We start from the raw sequence: 17,666 nt of genomic DNA on the forward strand, positions 1-17,666 counted from the left end.
ACCTTCTGTCACAATTTGTCATTTAGAGAACTTCACCCAGGATGGTAAACAAAAAATGTAATGTACCTTTTCTACATTTGACAAGAATGAACAAATAACCAGAAACACCTGCAGATAAGAACTGGGGTTACTGCTTAGGGTATTTATGAGTAGGGGGCTGGACATACAATGTACACGTATAGAAGGGCAGAAAAAGCAAGGACATTATCAGACCACTGATACAAAATGGAGAAGAAAAGTGAAGGAACCCCAGCTATTGTACTGCTGGTTTTAATGCAAGGTAGGCTCTACTAACTAATTTCTGATTATGCTAACTTAATTTTCCCTAAAAATATTGCTTATAACTTCCTATAGTAAGTCATGATGAATACTCAACCTGTCTATATGCCTCTTCCTCAGGTGTTCTGGCCTCTGGCGCTGTGGAGGTCCAGCCCTCCATGAACCCTGCTGTGACTGGGGATACAGTGATGTTCTCGCTGTGTCCTACAATGTCTCTGAATAGTGGAAGCTGGGCAGTGGGAGACACAGACATCCTGACCTGGCGGGGGACCAATCAGGCTGTCTTCTCCAGTCACAGTGGCAGAGCGTCGGTCAACGTCCTCACTGGTGCTCTCACTTTGAGCTCTGTCACCATGGCGGACTCAGGAGTCTATGCGGTGCAGAGCAGTGACCTCCAGCTTAAGGCCAACACCTCCTTCACTGTTCTGGGTGAGACTAAACAGTTCACAGATTACAATAGTTCACTCATTAGAGTACACATAGAGTAAACATTGCAGTACAAACCAGACTGTCGAAACGCGGAGTCATTCAAGGTTAAGGGTCAATTAGGAGCAAAAAGAGTAGAAGTATAGCTTTGCTTTATAGAGAATTTTCAACAGAAATTCATGTCAATTCATGGGAAAGATCAAATGCAATAATGTTTAATCAAGTCTCTTGATAAGTTTTAGTCAGCTGAAATAGAATAGATGTGAGAAATGTTTCAAAAAGCATACCTCTCTGTTGCAAACATTAAAATAGTGTGATATTAAAATGGACAAATAGAGGTCTGGTCTGTTCATTCATCAAAGTATGAGGTTTCTTAAGACAAGGGAGGATGTTGTAGTTATAAGATAGCAGAAAGGTCACAGAAATAGCAAAAATGTAATTGTCTTTAATAATAAAATTCTCTATAATTTGTATTATTATCAGTGTAAATTGGTGCAGATTGGATATATTGTTCAAGGATTCATCTTGTATACCAGCAGTATATTTATCCCTCTTTAGTGACCGTCATTTGGGTTAATCTTTTGAAGACTGTCATGCTTATGTAATGTAGCATCAGATAATGTCAAACAAAAGCGTATCAATTTTCATATTGTGTATTCAACCTTTATGACCCAGGCAAGTAAAATAAGAACATGTTCAATGTTGGACAATCCAAAAGGTGATCAGTTTTCAGAGGCAAACAGAAATGCAATATAATAAGTGATGAAAAAAACAAGAAAAGCATAAATCATACAAGCAAAAAGGAAGAAAAAAAAAAGACTTGTGGACAGAGAATAGTCAAACATGTAAGATACCGAAATCAAGAGCAAGAAAGAGTAATTGAAACAAAAAATAAAAAACTTAGGGAAGAATAAAAAGAAGTTGAGATGTCTATCATCTCAGTTTCAGAGTTTAAAAGGACTGATGGCACATACAGTAGACTGAGAAAGAGAGACAATGTACTGATGAATTGTTTACGCAGCACATTGCTCACACCTTTTCACAGGAACAGGTTCCTGTTGTAATCACAAACCAGGATCCCTAAACAAGAATCAGAAAACAGTTCATGTTATGTCTGCCTTGTGATATTTGGACAAGCAACCAGCAAACCTAAATACCTTGCTACTTCCTTTAACAGCCTATGTGTGTGTTTTTGGTTTCGCTGCCCTTTTGCTTGACCACTTCTTCTGTCACTCTGTGTCTGTGTCTATCAACACTCTCCTCTCTCTTGTCCTTTCATGATACTCTCTATTTCTGCTGGGTCAATAGCTCCCAACACTTCTCTCCCTCCCCAAAGACTAAATCTATAATAATCATATACAGTATGTTGTAAAATGTACAACTATATGCTTTGCAGATGGATGTAAAATGTTTTGTATTTTGCCTTACATGATTAGGGCCACTTAAATATAGATTCAATACAACATTACATTAGGTGTAGCACCAAGCAATTGTACCATTTTCTAATAGAGCAAACTTTTAAAGGGTTTTTAACTAATATCTTCATTGATAGTTGCAAATTAATTTTAATGCTTTATAGATCAGTAATAAACCATTTACTTTAAAGGTGTATATTTTTTCTCCAGGCTGGGAAAAAAACAAACATGATTAATTATTTCAAGTGGAAGAATCCTTTATTAATAACTTATCCTGCCTCATGGGTATTATTTGAAAGTGGTACTGAATCATCATAAAGTGGCCACTATCAAGTAACACTGACAAGGACTGTATGTTCTTATAAAGTGTATATACTGTAACTGTATAAAGCTTCATAAAGCAGCATTTACAGTATGTTGACAGTTTGATACACATCTTTATATTTATCTCATCCGCTTCCGCAGAACCCATTTCAAATGTGACCATAAGGGCGAATCAAACCAAGCTGATGGAGTTCAACAGTTCAGCAGTCCTTGCATGCTCCGTCTCCTTTGGATCCTCCCCCTCTTTCCTCTGGCTGAACGACAGCTCTGAGGTTACAGCCAGTGAGAGAGTTCGGCTCACTGATGGAAACTCCACTCTCACCATAGTTAATGTGACCCGCTATGACCAGGGATCATTCAGGTGTTGTGTGTTCAATCCTGTCAGTAATGGCACCAGCGATTCAGTAAACTTTACCATCAGCTGTGAGTAGAGCTATTACTATAATCCCCCCATATATCATCATCCAGTTTCACTTACAGAGCTCTAAAATTGCTGTATATCTGATTTTCTCTCTCTCGCTCGCTCTCTCTCAGATGGCCCAGATAACATGGTCCTTACAGTGAATGGGCAGAACACTACTTCCTTTTTCATTGGATCCAATCTGACCATGTTCTGTTCAACGCAGTCCAATCCTCCAGCTCAGCTTCAGTGGGCTTTCAAAGGGGAACTTTTGAACACCACAGATCCATTGTTGGAACTTTACAGCGTCAGTGAGGACCAAAGTGGTTCATATTCCTGTCTGGCCTTCAACAATCAAACCAACATGGACAGCAATATCACCACACACATCTTGATTGGCAGTGAGTTTAATAGTACAGTGATATTAACACACATATTTATTATCCATTTGTTCCTAAACTCACCCTTCCTTTGGTTTGTTTCTAGAGTCCCTGTTATCAGGATGTGAACATCATGCAGCCAATGAGTGGCTCCTTCCTGTGCTGTCATTGGCTGGATTCTTCTTCTCATTGCCCAGCAAGTTGTAGAATGATTTCTTGTACATACATTATATTTTTGGTAATTCACATCTCCAAAATAATAATTTTATTGACATTGAATTCAGTGTATTATCATGTAAATATGTGCGTCCTAGAAATTGCCTTTAGATACTACTCATTTGTTATGGCAAACATGTTTTTAGGGAAATTATTGTTTCCCTAAATGGATGAAGAACTGAGGCAGGGTTGAAACAATTACACCAACATTTAATTTAAGATAAGACAACTTTATTGTCTGTCATAAAGTAACAGAAATTGACCTTTGACAATGTTCAACAGCTGCAACTGTAACAGTAAACAACTCAACAATGAACAAATAATGCACATTTAAAACACATTTACTAAAACTGTTAAAACTACAACTGACAAGAACAGTGCTAAACAGGTCAGAGTACAACGCCTATTTTAATTTGTTCAGGGTGATGATCGCAGAGGGAATAAAATATTTTTTGTAGATGTTTTTCCAGGCCAGTGGGACTTTATAGCATTGACTTGATGGCAGTAACTGGAAGGATTGGTGGAGGGGGTGAGAGGGATCTTGCTTGATCAGAGTGGCTTTCCTGATTACTAGGTGTACAGTTCAAATAGGGGAGTTTGGGGTGAACCAATTATTTTGCTCGCCTGATTAGTTATGCAGGAGAGTTTTGTTTTGTGTTTGGTGGGGAGGGTGTCAGAAAGAAGAAAACAATGAAATATGTTAAGTGTGCAAAGAAATATGTAATAGAATTTATTAATATGACTAAAATGATTGTGAGATTACTTAAAATGACTGCTTTTCTTTCACAGATGTTGGTGGCTCATTCAGTCCATGGAAGCTCTAGTTGCTGGTAGCATATAATGAAGCATTCAAAACCACCTCTACATGTGAAAGCATGGTGAAAAAATAGGAAACAAAAGCTATTTTCAACTGTGTATTATTACCTTTCTACTATTTCTGCTGTCAAACATTGTATATGATGCCAGATTTGGGTCCTGAACAAAGCAAATGTAAAACTAAATGTTTGCAATCTACAACTTACACTTAAATTCAATAATCACATTGTCATTTTGTGTGCTGGTTATTATTTGTACCACTCTGATTTTTTTTGTAAAGTGTAATAAATGTATATGTTAATTGTTTGATTCAGAAAGGAATTAAAAAGCTAGTCTAATTACGTCACATAACCTTGTACAGTATGTAGCAATATGTTCACTAATCAAAGATTTCTGGCCGATAAGGAGTGTTTAAAGTGAGCAGAAACTACTTTGTACAACCACAACCACATAACTCAAAACACAGAAATCAGTTGCAGGTAGATCAATGCTACCCTGTGAAAAGCAATTTCAGTTCATTCTCAATTTAAAATGTCATTTCACAGACTCTTGCTCAATCTTTAAATGCTGCACCATTAAGCACTTATGATCGTCTTTAAATGTTGTCTATATTTAAGATAAGTTGTCAAATGCAAAAGTGAGAAAAATCACCAACATGATGCAATGGCTGATTTTTATGTAATCTTTAACAATGAGGAAAAGTTCTTTTTTTGTGGTTGCGCTCAAAAGAAACGTATCATATTCACTAATTAGTGCCCATCCATTGTCAGTAAAAGAAAAGAAAAGTAACAGTTGAAAAGAAACATACATAAGAGATATTTGGCTTATGTGGTATCAGGTGTTTTAATGCTAGTCTTAGGGAAAAATGTCTAATCTGCTTTGTGTGTGGATATATGATATCCATTCTGTGGGTCTGTGGTTATAGTAAACAGAGCAAGAAAGAGAAATTGTTGTCTCTTAAATCCTGTCAACATTGTTTTTATGGGTGCAGCTTTTTACCAAATACCTCTGACAATAAACCTGTCTGATGGACAGACATGGATCGGTATAAATGTAGATAGATGAGTGATAACCCTATTGTAAAGACTTTAATCTTTAGTTTTTAAGTTTTCTTTTTTGTTAGCAGTCTTTTCCCATTTTTTTTAATGTTTATTTAACCTGTATTGTTTGAAGCAGTGTTGGTTAAGCCCATAGTTCATTTTGCTCAGCGCTACTGGTCAAGAGTATGGGATTCCACTGAATAGGTCTTCATTCTTATTACTCTTCCAAGTCATACAGTACACTTACAAAACATCCCTATAGCATCCCCTGTTTTGTTAAAAGTTGCCAAATGACAGAGGTTTACAGTAAATGGACACTCCTTGGTGTGTACTACAAAATCTCACAGCAGAACAGGGCAAAACAAGGTGTGGCTATGTCTGAGGTGGCATGGTGATGGCAAACTGAGCGTAAGCATTTGCATCAAGAGAACAGAAGGGCGGAGTGATGTAGAGCAAATATTTACTGATAAAAAGGCAGCTGCAACTATACAATATCCCTGGATTGGAATTTTTCACAGCTAGAGTAAAGTCCATTTAGCTACTGAGGAAGTCCAGCCTATTTACAACCAAAAAGAAACTGAGGAGTAAGATGGAGTCTCCAGTGGTGTTTATCATATTCCTAACAACAATATCCTTTGCAACAGGTAAGGTTGAATTATTTTTAACTTGAATTTATTTCACTTATTTTTCATTATACTGATTTTCAATTTCAGACAAAGAGAGCTTCAGTCATTTTTATAAATTTTAATGATAAAAATGTTGGCTGTTCAGGCAAATTTAAGTGTTTCTATAAGTACTTTGACCAATATTTCAATATTAAGGTTGACTAATTAAATTTTCTGTTTCTTGTTGTTTCCAGATCATGTTTGTAGCAATAGGATATATGCCTCTGAAAACCCATTACCAGTGGGCAGCAATGTCACACTTTTCAGCGAAGCCACTGTCACTATAGGGTCATGGCAGTTCAACAATAACATGATTGTGCTCATGTATCCAGGGAATGCAGTCATATCTGATGCTTGGAAAAACAGAATTTTATTCAATTCAACCAGTTCATCATTAGCTATAATGTCAGTACAGCTGGAAGACTCTGGATTGTACACATTACAGGAAATTAATTCATTTCATGATGAGTTAACACTGTCAGTCCAAGGTAAGGACCATTTTATCACCTTTACTTACTGTTTACTTACTGCCAACATTCAAAATACAGCAATAAAGGGATAATATTTGTGTATTCAAATGTTTTCTTCTATGTTCACAAACTTTTTATTTGCAAGACAAATGGAGCAGCATGGTAGAAGCTATTTAGGTCAGCTTGCCTTTGCCAACAGTCAGCAGATTTGCTCAAAAAAAACTTTTAGATTCAAATTTCAAGGTTTCAATTCTCAGATGTGATAAATAGAAATTACAGAAAAATAGACATTTTTGGTTGAAAATGTTCTCTCAAAGGGATAAAACCTTTTTTCTACTCATTTCAAACTAGTTTCCATAATCAACATGCATGAACATACATACATTAAACATAGTGGAGCTGGTTATTAGGACTAAGTTATTCTTACACCAAATTTATGAAAGTCCAAATCATGGTTCTTAGTCACCTGAAATGGAGCAAAGTACTTTTTTCCCAAAAAAGGAAGCAGTGTTATTGCTTAACAAGACTATGAGGCAACAGCCATGTTAGCGCTGTGAGGCTTTGCTTAGGCACAGTAGTGCTTTGAAAAAAAATGCTCAAATCAGCATTCTAACATACCCACAACAGCAGTGCTGATGTTTCACAGGTATGATGTTTTGTTATCATCCTAGTTTAGTGTGTTATCATGCAGACATTTGTACTAAGCGAGCAACTGAGACGGATGGCAATGTCATTAGTTTTGAAAATATTCCGTCACAAACCAAGTATTTGACAAATTAAAATTTTGACTGGATGATGGCGCCGGGAGAAATGCTAAGGGATCACTAAAGTTATCACAATTCATCCTGAAGGGAATATTTATGTCTGTAACAAGTTTCATGGCAATAGTTTTTGAGACATTTCACTAACAACCACAAACATGAACCTCATGGTGGCAATAGAGGAAAAGTCATAGATCACTAAAGTCATTAGGATTCATGACCATGAAAGTCTGTGTAAAATTCCATGTCAATCCATGCTGTAGTCATCACCTCTGCCTAAAATTCAGTTAGGACATTGCTTGTCCACTGAACTCCCACATGTCCTTCAAACTTGACAAATAGCTTTTTATTTTCCTCTCCACAGTGCCTATTTCAAATGTGACCCTGAGGGCAAACGCAACCAACCTGGTGGAGTTCAATCACACAGCAGTTCTCATATGCTCTGTGTCCAATGGCTCATCCTTGTCTTATATGTGGCTGAAAGGCAGCTCTGTGGTCACAGCCGGTGGTGGAGTTCAGTTCAGTGACGGAGGCTCCACCCTCACTATAGCCAGAGTGACTCGCTATGACGAGGGGCCGTTCAGGTGTAATGTGTCCAATGGTGTCAGCCAAGAAATTAGTCTTCCTGTACATCTGAACATAAGCTGTGAGTTTTTCTAAAAAATATATGATATACATTGATATAAAAAAACAACAATCCTAACATTAACACCTAAAACAATGTCCCCCCCCTGTTGCTTCATTAGATGGTCCCAGTAACACAACAATGATGATCATGCCCATGAAGCACGCATACAGAACAGGGTCTAACATCACGCTGACATGCTCAGTGGAGTCCAACCCTCCAGCAATGATACAGTGGATGGTTGGTGGGGTGTCCCTCAATCAGTCTGGCCCACAGCTTCACCTACAGAATGTCACAAAGAGCGACTCAGGAAACTACATATGCCAATTTTACAACAAAGTCACATCAAGGTTCAGCAGTGCAAGTGCAATGATCAGGATAGAGGGTAAGAGAGGATTTGTAGTATTTGAGAGGGTGGATCTTTGGATCTTTGATTTTGCTTCATATTATTTCGAAGAAATTGTTTATCACTTTAGATAATACGCTTACTCACTTTCTTGCAGATAGTCATTTGATCAATACCATTTTCATAAATATCTGTCCATTCTATCAGGGGGGAAAACAGCTAGCTGTCCAGAGGTGACAAAATACACCTACCATTATCTCTAAATCTCACCAATGAACACAGTATATCTCAATCTATGCAAGAATCAAAGGGTATGAAAATAAAGAGTTGAGGTTCTACAGGCGGTTACGTGTTAGACCATTTCTTGGTCGGGCACAGTGACAGGAAGCCAGCAGATACTTGTTTTGACTATTCATTTTTTGTTCAGCTTAAACAAATGAGATATAAGTGTAAGCTTTTTAGATTTAGAGGTGCTGGTGGGTGGTTTTGCTCACCTTCAGACAGAGCCAGGCTGGTTGTTTCCCCCTGTTTCCAGTCTTTGTGCTAAGCTAAGCTAACCGGCTGCTGGGTGTAGCCTGACATTTAATGGACAGATATGAGAGTGGAATTGATCTACGCATCTAACTCTCAGCAACAAAGCGATATTAAGAAAGAACCCATATTCACTCAAACCTACATACATGTGTGAATTTAATTCCCTTCTCCTCTTATAGAGCCAATAGCAGCAGCTGTGGTGAATCACACAGGTGGACCAGCGATACATGATGAGCCATTCACTCTGCATTGTGAAGTGACTGGATCTGTTGACTACATTCAGTGGTGGAGGAATGGTCAGCTTATTTCTGCTGACAACACAACAGTGTTTGATATGGGCAACAAGACACTGATTCTCCACCCAGTCCAGATGTCAGATGGTGGAGATTATCAGTGTCAGGCTTTGAATGCTGTGAGCAACATGACCAGCAGCCCCTACACAGTCGAAGTTAACTGTAAGTATTTTAATCTATCTATCTATCTATCTATCTATCTATCTATCTATCTATCTATCTATCTATCTATCTATCAATTCCATTGTTCATAGCGATATCTTGTACATATCAACAGACACACAAAGACCAAGCATATTGGAAAAAATGTAACCTTTTTTCCTAATTGCCTGACATTCAAAGATGGCCCAATGACAACAGTGATCACGGGGCCATCCGTGGCTCTGACAGGAACACTGGTGACCCTCAACTGCTCAAGCAACTCTCATCCTCGCTGCCACTTCAGCTGGTACTTCAATGGTTCCCTGGTGGCTACCACCTCAGAGTACCAGATTGGACCTCTGACCTTAAATATGAGCGGGAAGTACATCTGCATGGCGTACAACAACATAACCAGGAAAAACAGCACCGCATACAAGATGCTGACTGTTTTGGGTAACTTACTGTAAAGGAGTAACATTTTGGGAGATATGCTCATTTGCTTTCTTGCTGAGATTTACATGATTGATACCACTCTAATGTATATCTGTAAAATTTGAAACTACAGCAAAAAGAAGGTTAGCATAGCTTAGACTGGATGCTGGGTGAAAGTGAAAAAGCATATTTCCCAAAACGTCAAACAATTATGTTCAGCAAAAATGTAAATCCCTACCACATAGTAATGTATCATCCTTTAATTCTCTATCTTTCCACAGTTCCGGTGACCATGGCATCAATAAAAATTGCCGGACCTCAGCCAATCTTGAACCACACTTTCTCTCTAATCTGTGAGACTGCTGGAGATGTTGAGTCAATTATGTGGATGCATCTTGGATTGCCATTGTATGCTGACAACAGAAGAAACTTCTCAACGGACAACACCATCCTCACCTTTGATCCTGTCATGTTTTCTGACAATGGGAACTACAAGTGCAGTGCCTCCAACCCACTCAGCAGCTTAGCCAGTGACAACTTTATGCTGAAAGTTATATGTGAGTACTCAGAATGCAGCTTTTTCTAAGCCCCTATCCCCTTTTGATATTACTATAACATATACGGTATATATTTGTCAAAAGAAATACAACAAATGGGAATTCGACCGAAACCAAAGTAGTATTTCACCCTCAAAAACAGGGTTTAAAGGAAATTATTAGGTGTATCGCATCAATTTAGCATTGCATTTGTATAAAACTGTCAAATCATTGCAGCAGAACCAGCAAAATGGTCTTTATTTATTTCATGCATTCTTCCTCTAGTTAAAACCTGGCACCTATATTACCCACAATGCAACTCAATAGCTAAAGAAGTCTAGTAACCTTTACCAAGTGATATTGCCTCAAGTGGCATCGATTGAGACACTTTATGAAAATGCGCAGCTCCCTCTGGAGCCATAAAAGACTTTTTAAAAAACTTTTTTTGACATATGCACTGTGCAAGACCTGTAAAAACACTTTGACGTGTGAAATCAGTGCAGTTCCCTTTTAACTACGGGGGAATTAGACGAGACATTAGCGGATGTTGCCACATCTAGTATATTCATCATAAAATAACAACTGAAATTAATTAAAAATCACTTTTATCCAATGGTATCAGATTATCCAATGGTGAAATTCTCCATTCATGCACAGTACTTTGTTTTATGAATGGCTTGACAGTCTTGTCAACATGTTTTCAGTAAAGGTGATTTATGATAATGTCAATGTGTTTAGATGGACCAGAGATGCCAACTATCACAGGACCAAGTGTGGCGAAAATAGGACACAGTGTCACACTCAACTGCTCAGCATCATCATACCCTCACAGCCTCTTCAAATGGTACTTCAATAATTCTCTGGTGGCCAATACATCTGAGTATGTAACACCTCCTCTTACCACAGACATGAGTGGGATGTACACCTGCATGGCCAACAACCACATCACTGGCCAAAACAGCTCTGACACAAAGACACTTACTGTTTTTGGTGAGATTTGGATGACTATTTTTGTTTCTGAAAAAAAGTTTTTTCCTGTGTACAAAAGGGAAAGGTGCCTCAGGAGAGAACCAAATAACTATTGTGGATTTTTGCTTTGTTTTCAGAGCCAATAAAAGATGTAAAAGTAGAGACATCCATGAATCCTGCCATAGAAGGTCGTTCATATATGCTAACATGTAATGTGACTGGACCTGCTGAACATGTTGACTGGATGAAGAATGGCAAACCACTGCATGCAGACAACAGAACTGTCTTCTACATGGATAACAAGACAGTCTCCTTCAAGCCATTAGAACGTGATGACACTGGAGACTATCAATGTATAGCCATCAATCCTGTTGAAAATATGACGAGCGAAACTTACATGCTTCTTGTAAACTGTGAGTATAACATTTAAAGGATTTATGTTACTATAAGTGTTAAATGTATTACTGACAGTTCTCTTTCAAACCTTCCTTGTATGTAGTGAGCATAGACTGTATAGGTGATGAGAAAGGAGCAAAACCACATTAAAATAAATAAATATAAATAAAGTCATACGTCAGTTTCCAGAATTAAGATGATATATGCAGATTTTGAAGTTTTACTGGAAATGTCAGGCTAGATGGAGACTTTGTCTATATGGTTTAGGGGATGGATTTTGATTGGCTGTCAGTGTTTGAAAGTGATCCCAATGATATCGTTTGTCACTGTCGTTGTTGTTATAGTTGTGGTGTGGACTCCGCCATCCACTTGAGTTAGAATGATTTTTAAAACTATATATTTATAGTTATCATTATAGTTATCGTTCTTGGCGTGGACAGTGCTTAACACTGGTAACCAAACACATATTATACTGTAGTGCATCATTCTCAGGTATTTATTTCATTATACTGACACTGTAAGAAGTTGAAACCACAATCTCCTTTGCTATTGTAGCTGGACCACAAACATCTGTTATTTCTGGGCCATCTGTTTTCAAAACACAACATTACATAGTCTTCCTCCCTGACTAATTGAGCTAGTGGTGTAGTGCCCCACTGATGGCCAATACTTAAGTGTTTACAACTGGCTTTTTCCATGGCTTGACAATCATGTGGACATGTTCTCAGTGAAGATGATTTAAGGTAATATACATGTGTTCAGATGGACTGGAGAAGTCAACTATTACAGGGCCAAATGTGGCCTCTGTGACTGAGGGAGCACTTCTCATAACAAGATACTGCACTCAGTTCTCAGAAAACCAGGGTTAGCCTGGTATCCAAACATTTTATATACTGTAGTGCATCATCCTGAGTTATTTAAAGACATAGTACTTCTAGCTGTTAACATGTTGTATTATAAGAGCACACAGTCTTCTTTCTATCGTGGTTGGACCAGAAACACTTGTCATTTCTGGGCTATCTTTTGCCCAGACAGGACTGCATGCCAACAGCTCTGCCATGTCGATGCTTCCCAACCAGTTCGGCTGGTGGTTCTTAGGTTCCCTGGAGTCTAACGCCTCATAATAACTGTCATTTTGAATGTTTTGAAAATAATGTGAACGTATTTTAAATTCAACTGATTTAAGGTAATGTCCATGTGTCTTTAGATGGACCAGATATACCAACTATCACAGGACCAAGTGTGGCGAAGATAGGACACAGTGTCACACTCAACTGCTCAGCATCATCATACCCTCACAGCCTCTTCAAATGGTACTTCAATAATTCTCTGGTGGCCAATACATCTGAGTATGTAACACCTCCTCTTACCACAGACATGAGTGGGACGTACACCTGCATGGCCAACAACCACATTACTGGCCAAAACAGCTCTGACTCCAAGACACTTACTGTTTTTGGTGAGATTTGGATGACTATTTTTATGTTTCTGAAAAAAAGTTTTTCCTGTGTACAAAAGGGAAAGGTGCCTCAGGAGAGAACCAAATAACTATTGTGGATTTTTGCTTTGTTTTCAGAGCCAATAAAAGATGTAAAAATAGAGACATCCATGAATCCTGCCATAGAAGGTCATTCATATAAACTAACATGTAATGTGACTGGACCTGCTGAACATGTTGACTGGATGAAGAATGGCAAACCACTGCATGCAGACAACAGAACTGTCTTCTACATGGATAACAAGACAGTCTCCTTCAAGCCATTAGAACGTGATGACACTGGAGACTATCAATGTATAGCCATCAATCCTGTTGAAAATATGACGAGCGAAACTTACATGCTTCTTGTAAACTGTGAGTATAACATTTAAAGGATTTATGTTATTATAAGTGTTAAATTTGTAACTGTCAATTTTATATACTGTGGAGCATCATTCTAAATTATTTATTGTTGCTGAAATACTGTACACTATCTCCTTTGCTGCTGTAGTTGGACCTGAAACACCCATCATTTATGGGCCATCTTTTGCCGAGATGGGACATTATGCAGTCTTCAACTGTTCTACCATGTCAGTGCCTACCAGCAACTTCAGCTGGTGGTTCAATGGCTCCCTGTTGGCCAATACTGCAGTGTTTACAGCTGACCATTTATCTTTAAACATGAGTGGAGAATACACCTGTATAGCCTACAATTACGTGACAGGAAAGAACAGCACAAACTCCACAATGCTCACAGTCATTAGTAAGAAAACTTGAATATGCAAGTCACATTACTGTGTTACTGATCAAATACTGATTTTTAAAGTGTTCTAACAGACTAAATGTTGTATTAGGATGAAGTGCAACTCACTGTGTTTTGTGTCTACAGAGGGTATAGAGTCAGTGATGGTCAAAAACAACACAGTTCCAATAAACCTTGAGGACTTCACTCTCACCTGTGAGGTTATTGGGCCTTATACCTCTATATCCTGGATGATTAACACCTCCATTGATAACAAACTCCTGTCCTACAACATGCTGAACTTCACGCCAGTGACACTGTACAATGACGGGACATATCGGTGTATCGCTACTGATAAGGCTGGTTCACATGAAAGCCCCGAATACAAGCTCCTGGTGAACTGTGAGTATTGTAGGAAACAATGGAGTGGATTTTTTATTTTATTTTATTTAGTCTTTTTCATTTTAAGTAGCTTTAAGAAAATCAATATTAACATTATTGAAAGCCAATGTTGTTTTTTTAAATGTTCTATAAGAACAACAGTCCAAAGGAAGAAACAAATATATAATATGACATTTAGTATTATAATTTGCATGGCTGTAGACTCTTCCATTAACAATGGTCATTGTGAAAATACCACCTTTGTTGATACTGTTGACCAACAATGATGGAATTACTTCAAAGTTAGTGCTTTTGCATGCAATGTCTGCATCGTTTTGTCAGCACATGTGTACAATATGTGCTATTCTGGTTTATATTATTTTCATCATCAGAAAAAGGGTGCTAGGTTTACTGATTATTCTGTCTATATGCTTGTATTGTACTGAATGCGACCACCTGAAGTACTATTGCTATTGATGGAATGTGACAGGTTTTTCAAAAATTAACACATGTATAATTTCAACCTTGAAATTATATTTTGTACCCCAATATAAAGACTAAAACTTGAAATAAGATGTCCTTGTCTTGAAACTTCAGAGCTTAAAATAACTGTCAAAGCATACTGGAGGTCCTGTAACAGACATGTCCCTTGTATCTAGCTAAACAAAATAAGTCTATTATCTCACTTAATTTAGAAACAGTTTTTGCAGTGTGGTGCAGGTGTATTTTCTGGTGCAATACTCCTTGACCCTGTTGATATCTTGGGACAAAGTGAATTTTACAGTAGTACAATTCAGCAGCTGAATGAATAATAATGAATGTATGATATTTACTGTAATGGTAATTTGCCATGCTATTGTTTGAGTTTGACCAGAAATACCTACTTTCACCAACTTCTCTGTCTGTTTGCAGATGGTCCATTTAATGTGAGTATCTCTGGTCCAGATTCAGCAAAAGTTGGCCACATTGTGACCCTGAAATGCTCCACTGATTCCCGGCCAGATTGTGACTTTCACTGGTTCTTAAACAACCAGCCATCAGCAGTCGAGACTGGCTCTGTTATCACTTTCAAAGCATCAAAAGAGAAGGCGGGGAGCTACAAATGCAAAGCGAGGAACCCTGTGACTAACATCACAATGTACAAGACTAAAGCCTTTACCCTCACCGGTGAGTGAGTCTTACCTCTCCTCTCCTAATCTTTTATGTGGTCACTACAGTATCCCCATAATAAGTTCTGTAATGGTCTAATTCTAATTCTATAATAATACTAAGAAGAAGAAAGTCTTATTTATATAGATCATTATTTCCTTTCCCTCTCCCTCTCAGCTCATGCCTCCGCCCTCCATTTCTCATCCCAAAGTGGTCTGATGTTGATGGTTCTGTTTGCCTCATCTCTCTCCATGCTGTTCCACTGAGTCCTCCACCCTGGGAAATCCAGTCAAAAGTGAAAGGCCTCTTGCTTCCTCCACACTCTGTCAATAATCTTACTGTAAAATGAATAGGAAAGTACTGTATAGTTAACATTCTTAATGTTAACTATATAGTACTATACAATGGCAGCAAGAGAACGCATTTTTTTAGTTCTTGTAGGTTTTCGTGGAAAGGCAAAGAAGAAAGCGTGACAGACTCTGATGCAGTTTGTTGTTTGATATTTACTTTTATCATATTGTTGTCATTAACTTGCCTGTTTTGTTTTTTACATTAAATGTCACTGTTAGCAAGTAAAAGTAGCTGTGTTGTGGTAGTTACTGTTACTGCCATGGAGTCAGTTCAGTAAAGAATTAAATACATTTGCGTAATTTTATAGAGGAAAATAATAATATTGTATTACTTTAAAATGCCTCCATTCCGTAGCTCTTTTGGTACATTTTTAATAGCAGTTATTTACTCTTAATATTCTTTCCTACACAGTTCTTTTCTGTAAAATTTTGTATAAAACTATAAATGTAAGTCTTTGACTTGAATGTAATGCTTTGATTCACTGTATTATATTATCATATATATACATTTCTTAATCAATAAAACAGAAGAACATTAATTCCATTTGGTACTTTATTTGGGAGTATAGAGACATCTTTATGCTGTTTCAGAAAGTTACACTTCAGTCAGTGAAACATTGTCATATGCACTTGCTGTAAAAGAAATATAATGTGTATACAAAGAAATATATACGCTAGTGATCATTACAAAACACTGATGCACATAAGGAGCACTTCTTAGTGTTGTTCATATGGGGACACTAGGTCTTTTAATCCTCCTGGCGTTACCATACTTCTCCAGTTTGGAAAACTGGCTGCACTTCCCCCGATTCTTGATTTTTCTTTTCTGGCACAGTTGTCTCCCTCATGGTTTGAATTATTCCAGACAAATAAAGCAACAGGGTAAGAAAAAAAACAAGTTTAATGGCCAAAGTGTTCTCAAATGTGTTAATTACAGATTTCTAGTCTAGAATAACCTTTCAGTTTTAGTAAGGATAATACACTGAATGTACAATGATTTTTCTAATTACTGCTTGTTTTATTTTCATTTACTTCATTATATTATAAATCTCAAAAACTACATGTAACTCACAATTTCCAGGCTTGCGTCTGGTAGACTTCTGACAAAGGCACTGTGTATCCACCATCTCTCTTTCCTTTCCTGCATGACCCAGATACATAAGAACAAAAGAGACAAATAGATGGATAATGGACTGAGATTAACAACTGAGGCTATGTTTATAAAGTAAACTAATGAAGCACTAAACTGATATGTATTTTCTGTACTGAATGCCCTTGATAATAGTTATTTCACCTTTACAGTTACACGGTCTGTTAAGCTGTTTTGGTGTCTTGATAGGATTTGGAGTTGCCAGAGCTTCCCCAACAGCAGAAGCTACAACACAATTGATATCAAACTTAATAACAATGTTTTATTGATGATTAATAATAACTCAATAAATGTAATGAATCACTCTAGTGAAAAACTCATTATCCCCACTGATGTCACATACCATCAGTGAATGTGCTGACAATTAGGGATCGGTCATGTGTTTCAGGAACACCTTTGAAAAAAGAAAAAAATACAGAATAATATGCACAAGGTTTTAAATTACTTTTACAACTCCTTATATTGTCTTAGTCAGATAAAGTATACAATACCTTGACTGTGATCAATGAGTATTAGCAGTACAAGAACCAACAGCAAAAACATCCTCGATCCCATGCTGTAGTAAAGTCAGTACATTAATGTGTCCAAGGAAAGAAATTCTGCACGTGCACTAACCTAACCTCCTGTGAAGGAATGAAATGGCTTTTGTTGTCGCTCATTATAAAGGATGGTGTTGATGTCTGAAATTATACGCTTGACACCTTGATCGACTGCCAGTTACATGAGGCGTGTCTTACCCAACCAGCATCTCTACAGTGGCTGGATTTTATCATCAGAAAAAATGTACCTATGCCAACACTGTTGTGAGAAAGTAAGCGACCCACATTATATTGACACGCATTAAATGAGCCTTTGAATGGCAAAGGTGCCCTTATTTTTATCACTGAAGTAATACTTTTCTTACAGTGTCCTGGTACCTGGTTTTTTTTTTGGGCTTATAGTTAGTGTGTCCC

General features: G+C 37.6%; 1 protein-coding gene across 1 annotated transcript; it reads left to right on the forward strand.

The window, feature by feature from the left end:
- Positions 1-225: 225 nt before the first annotated feature.
- Positions 226-15,966, forward strand: ceacam1 (CEA cell adhesion molecule 1). The gene is made up of 19 exons (XM_044359081.1): positions 226-280; positions 400-708; positions 2,586-2,867; positions 2,979-3,245; positions 3,331-3,427; positions 6,139-6,449; positions 7,557-7,838; positions 7,939-8,202; positions 8,877-9,152; positions 9,333-9,584; positions 9,845-10,120; positions 10,838-11,089; positions 11,206-11,481; positions 12,672-12,923; positions 13,041-13,316; positions 13,453-13,704; positions 13,831-14,085; positions 14,977-15,231; positions 15,391-15,966. The coding sequence occupies exons 1-19, from the start codon at positions 226-228 to the stop codon at positions 15,477-15,479; spliced, it is 4,578 nt and encodes a 1,525-aa protein (XP_044215016.1). The 3' UTR covers positions 15,480-15,966.
- Positions 15,967-17,666: the final 1,700 nt, after the last annotated feature.

This window comes from Thunnus albacares, chromosome 8 (assembly GCF_914725855.1).
Source record: "Thunnus albacares chromosome 8, fThuAlb1.1, whole genome shotgun sequence".
In the NCBI taxonomy this organism is placed as follows: domain Eukaryota; kingdom Metazoa; phylum Chordata; class Actinopteri; order Scombriformes; family Scombridae; genus Thunnus; species Thunnus albacares.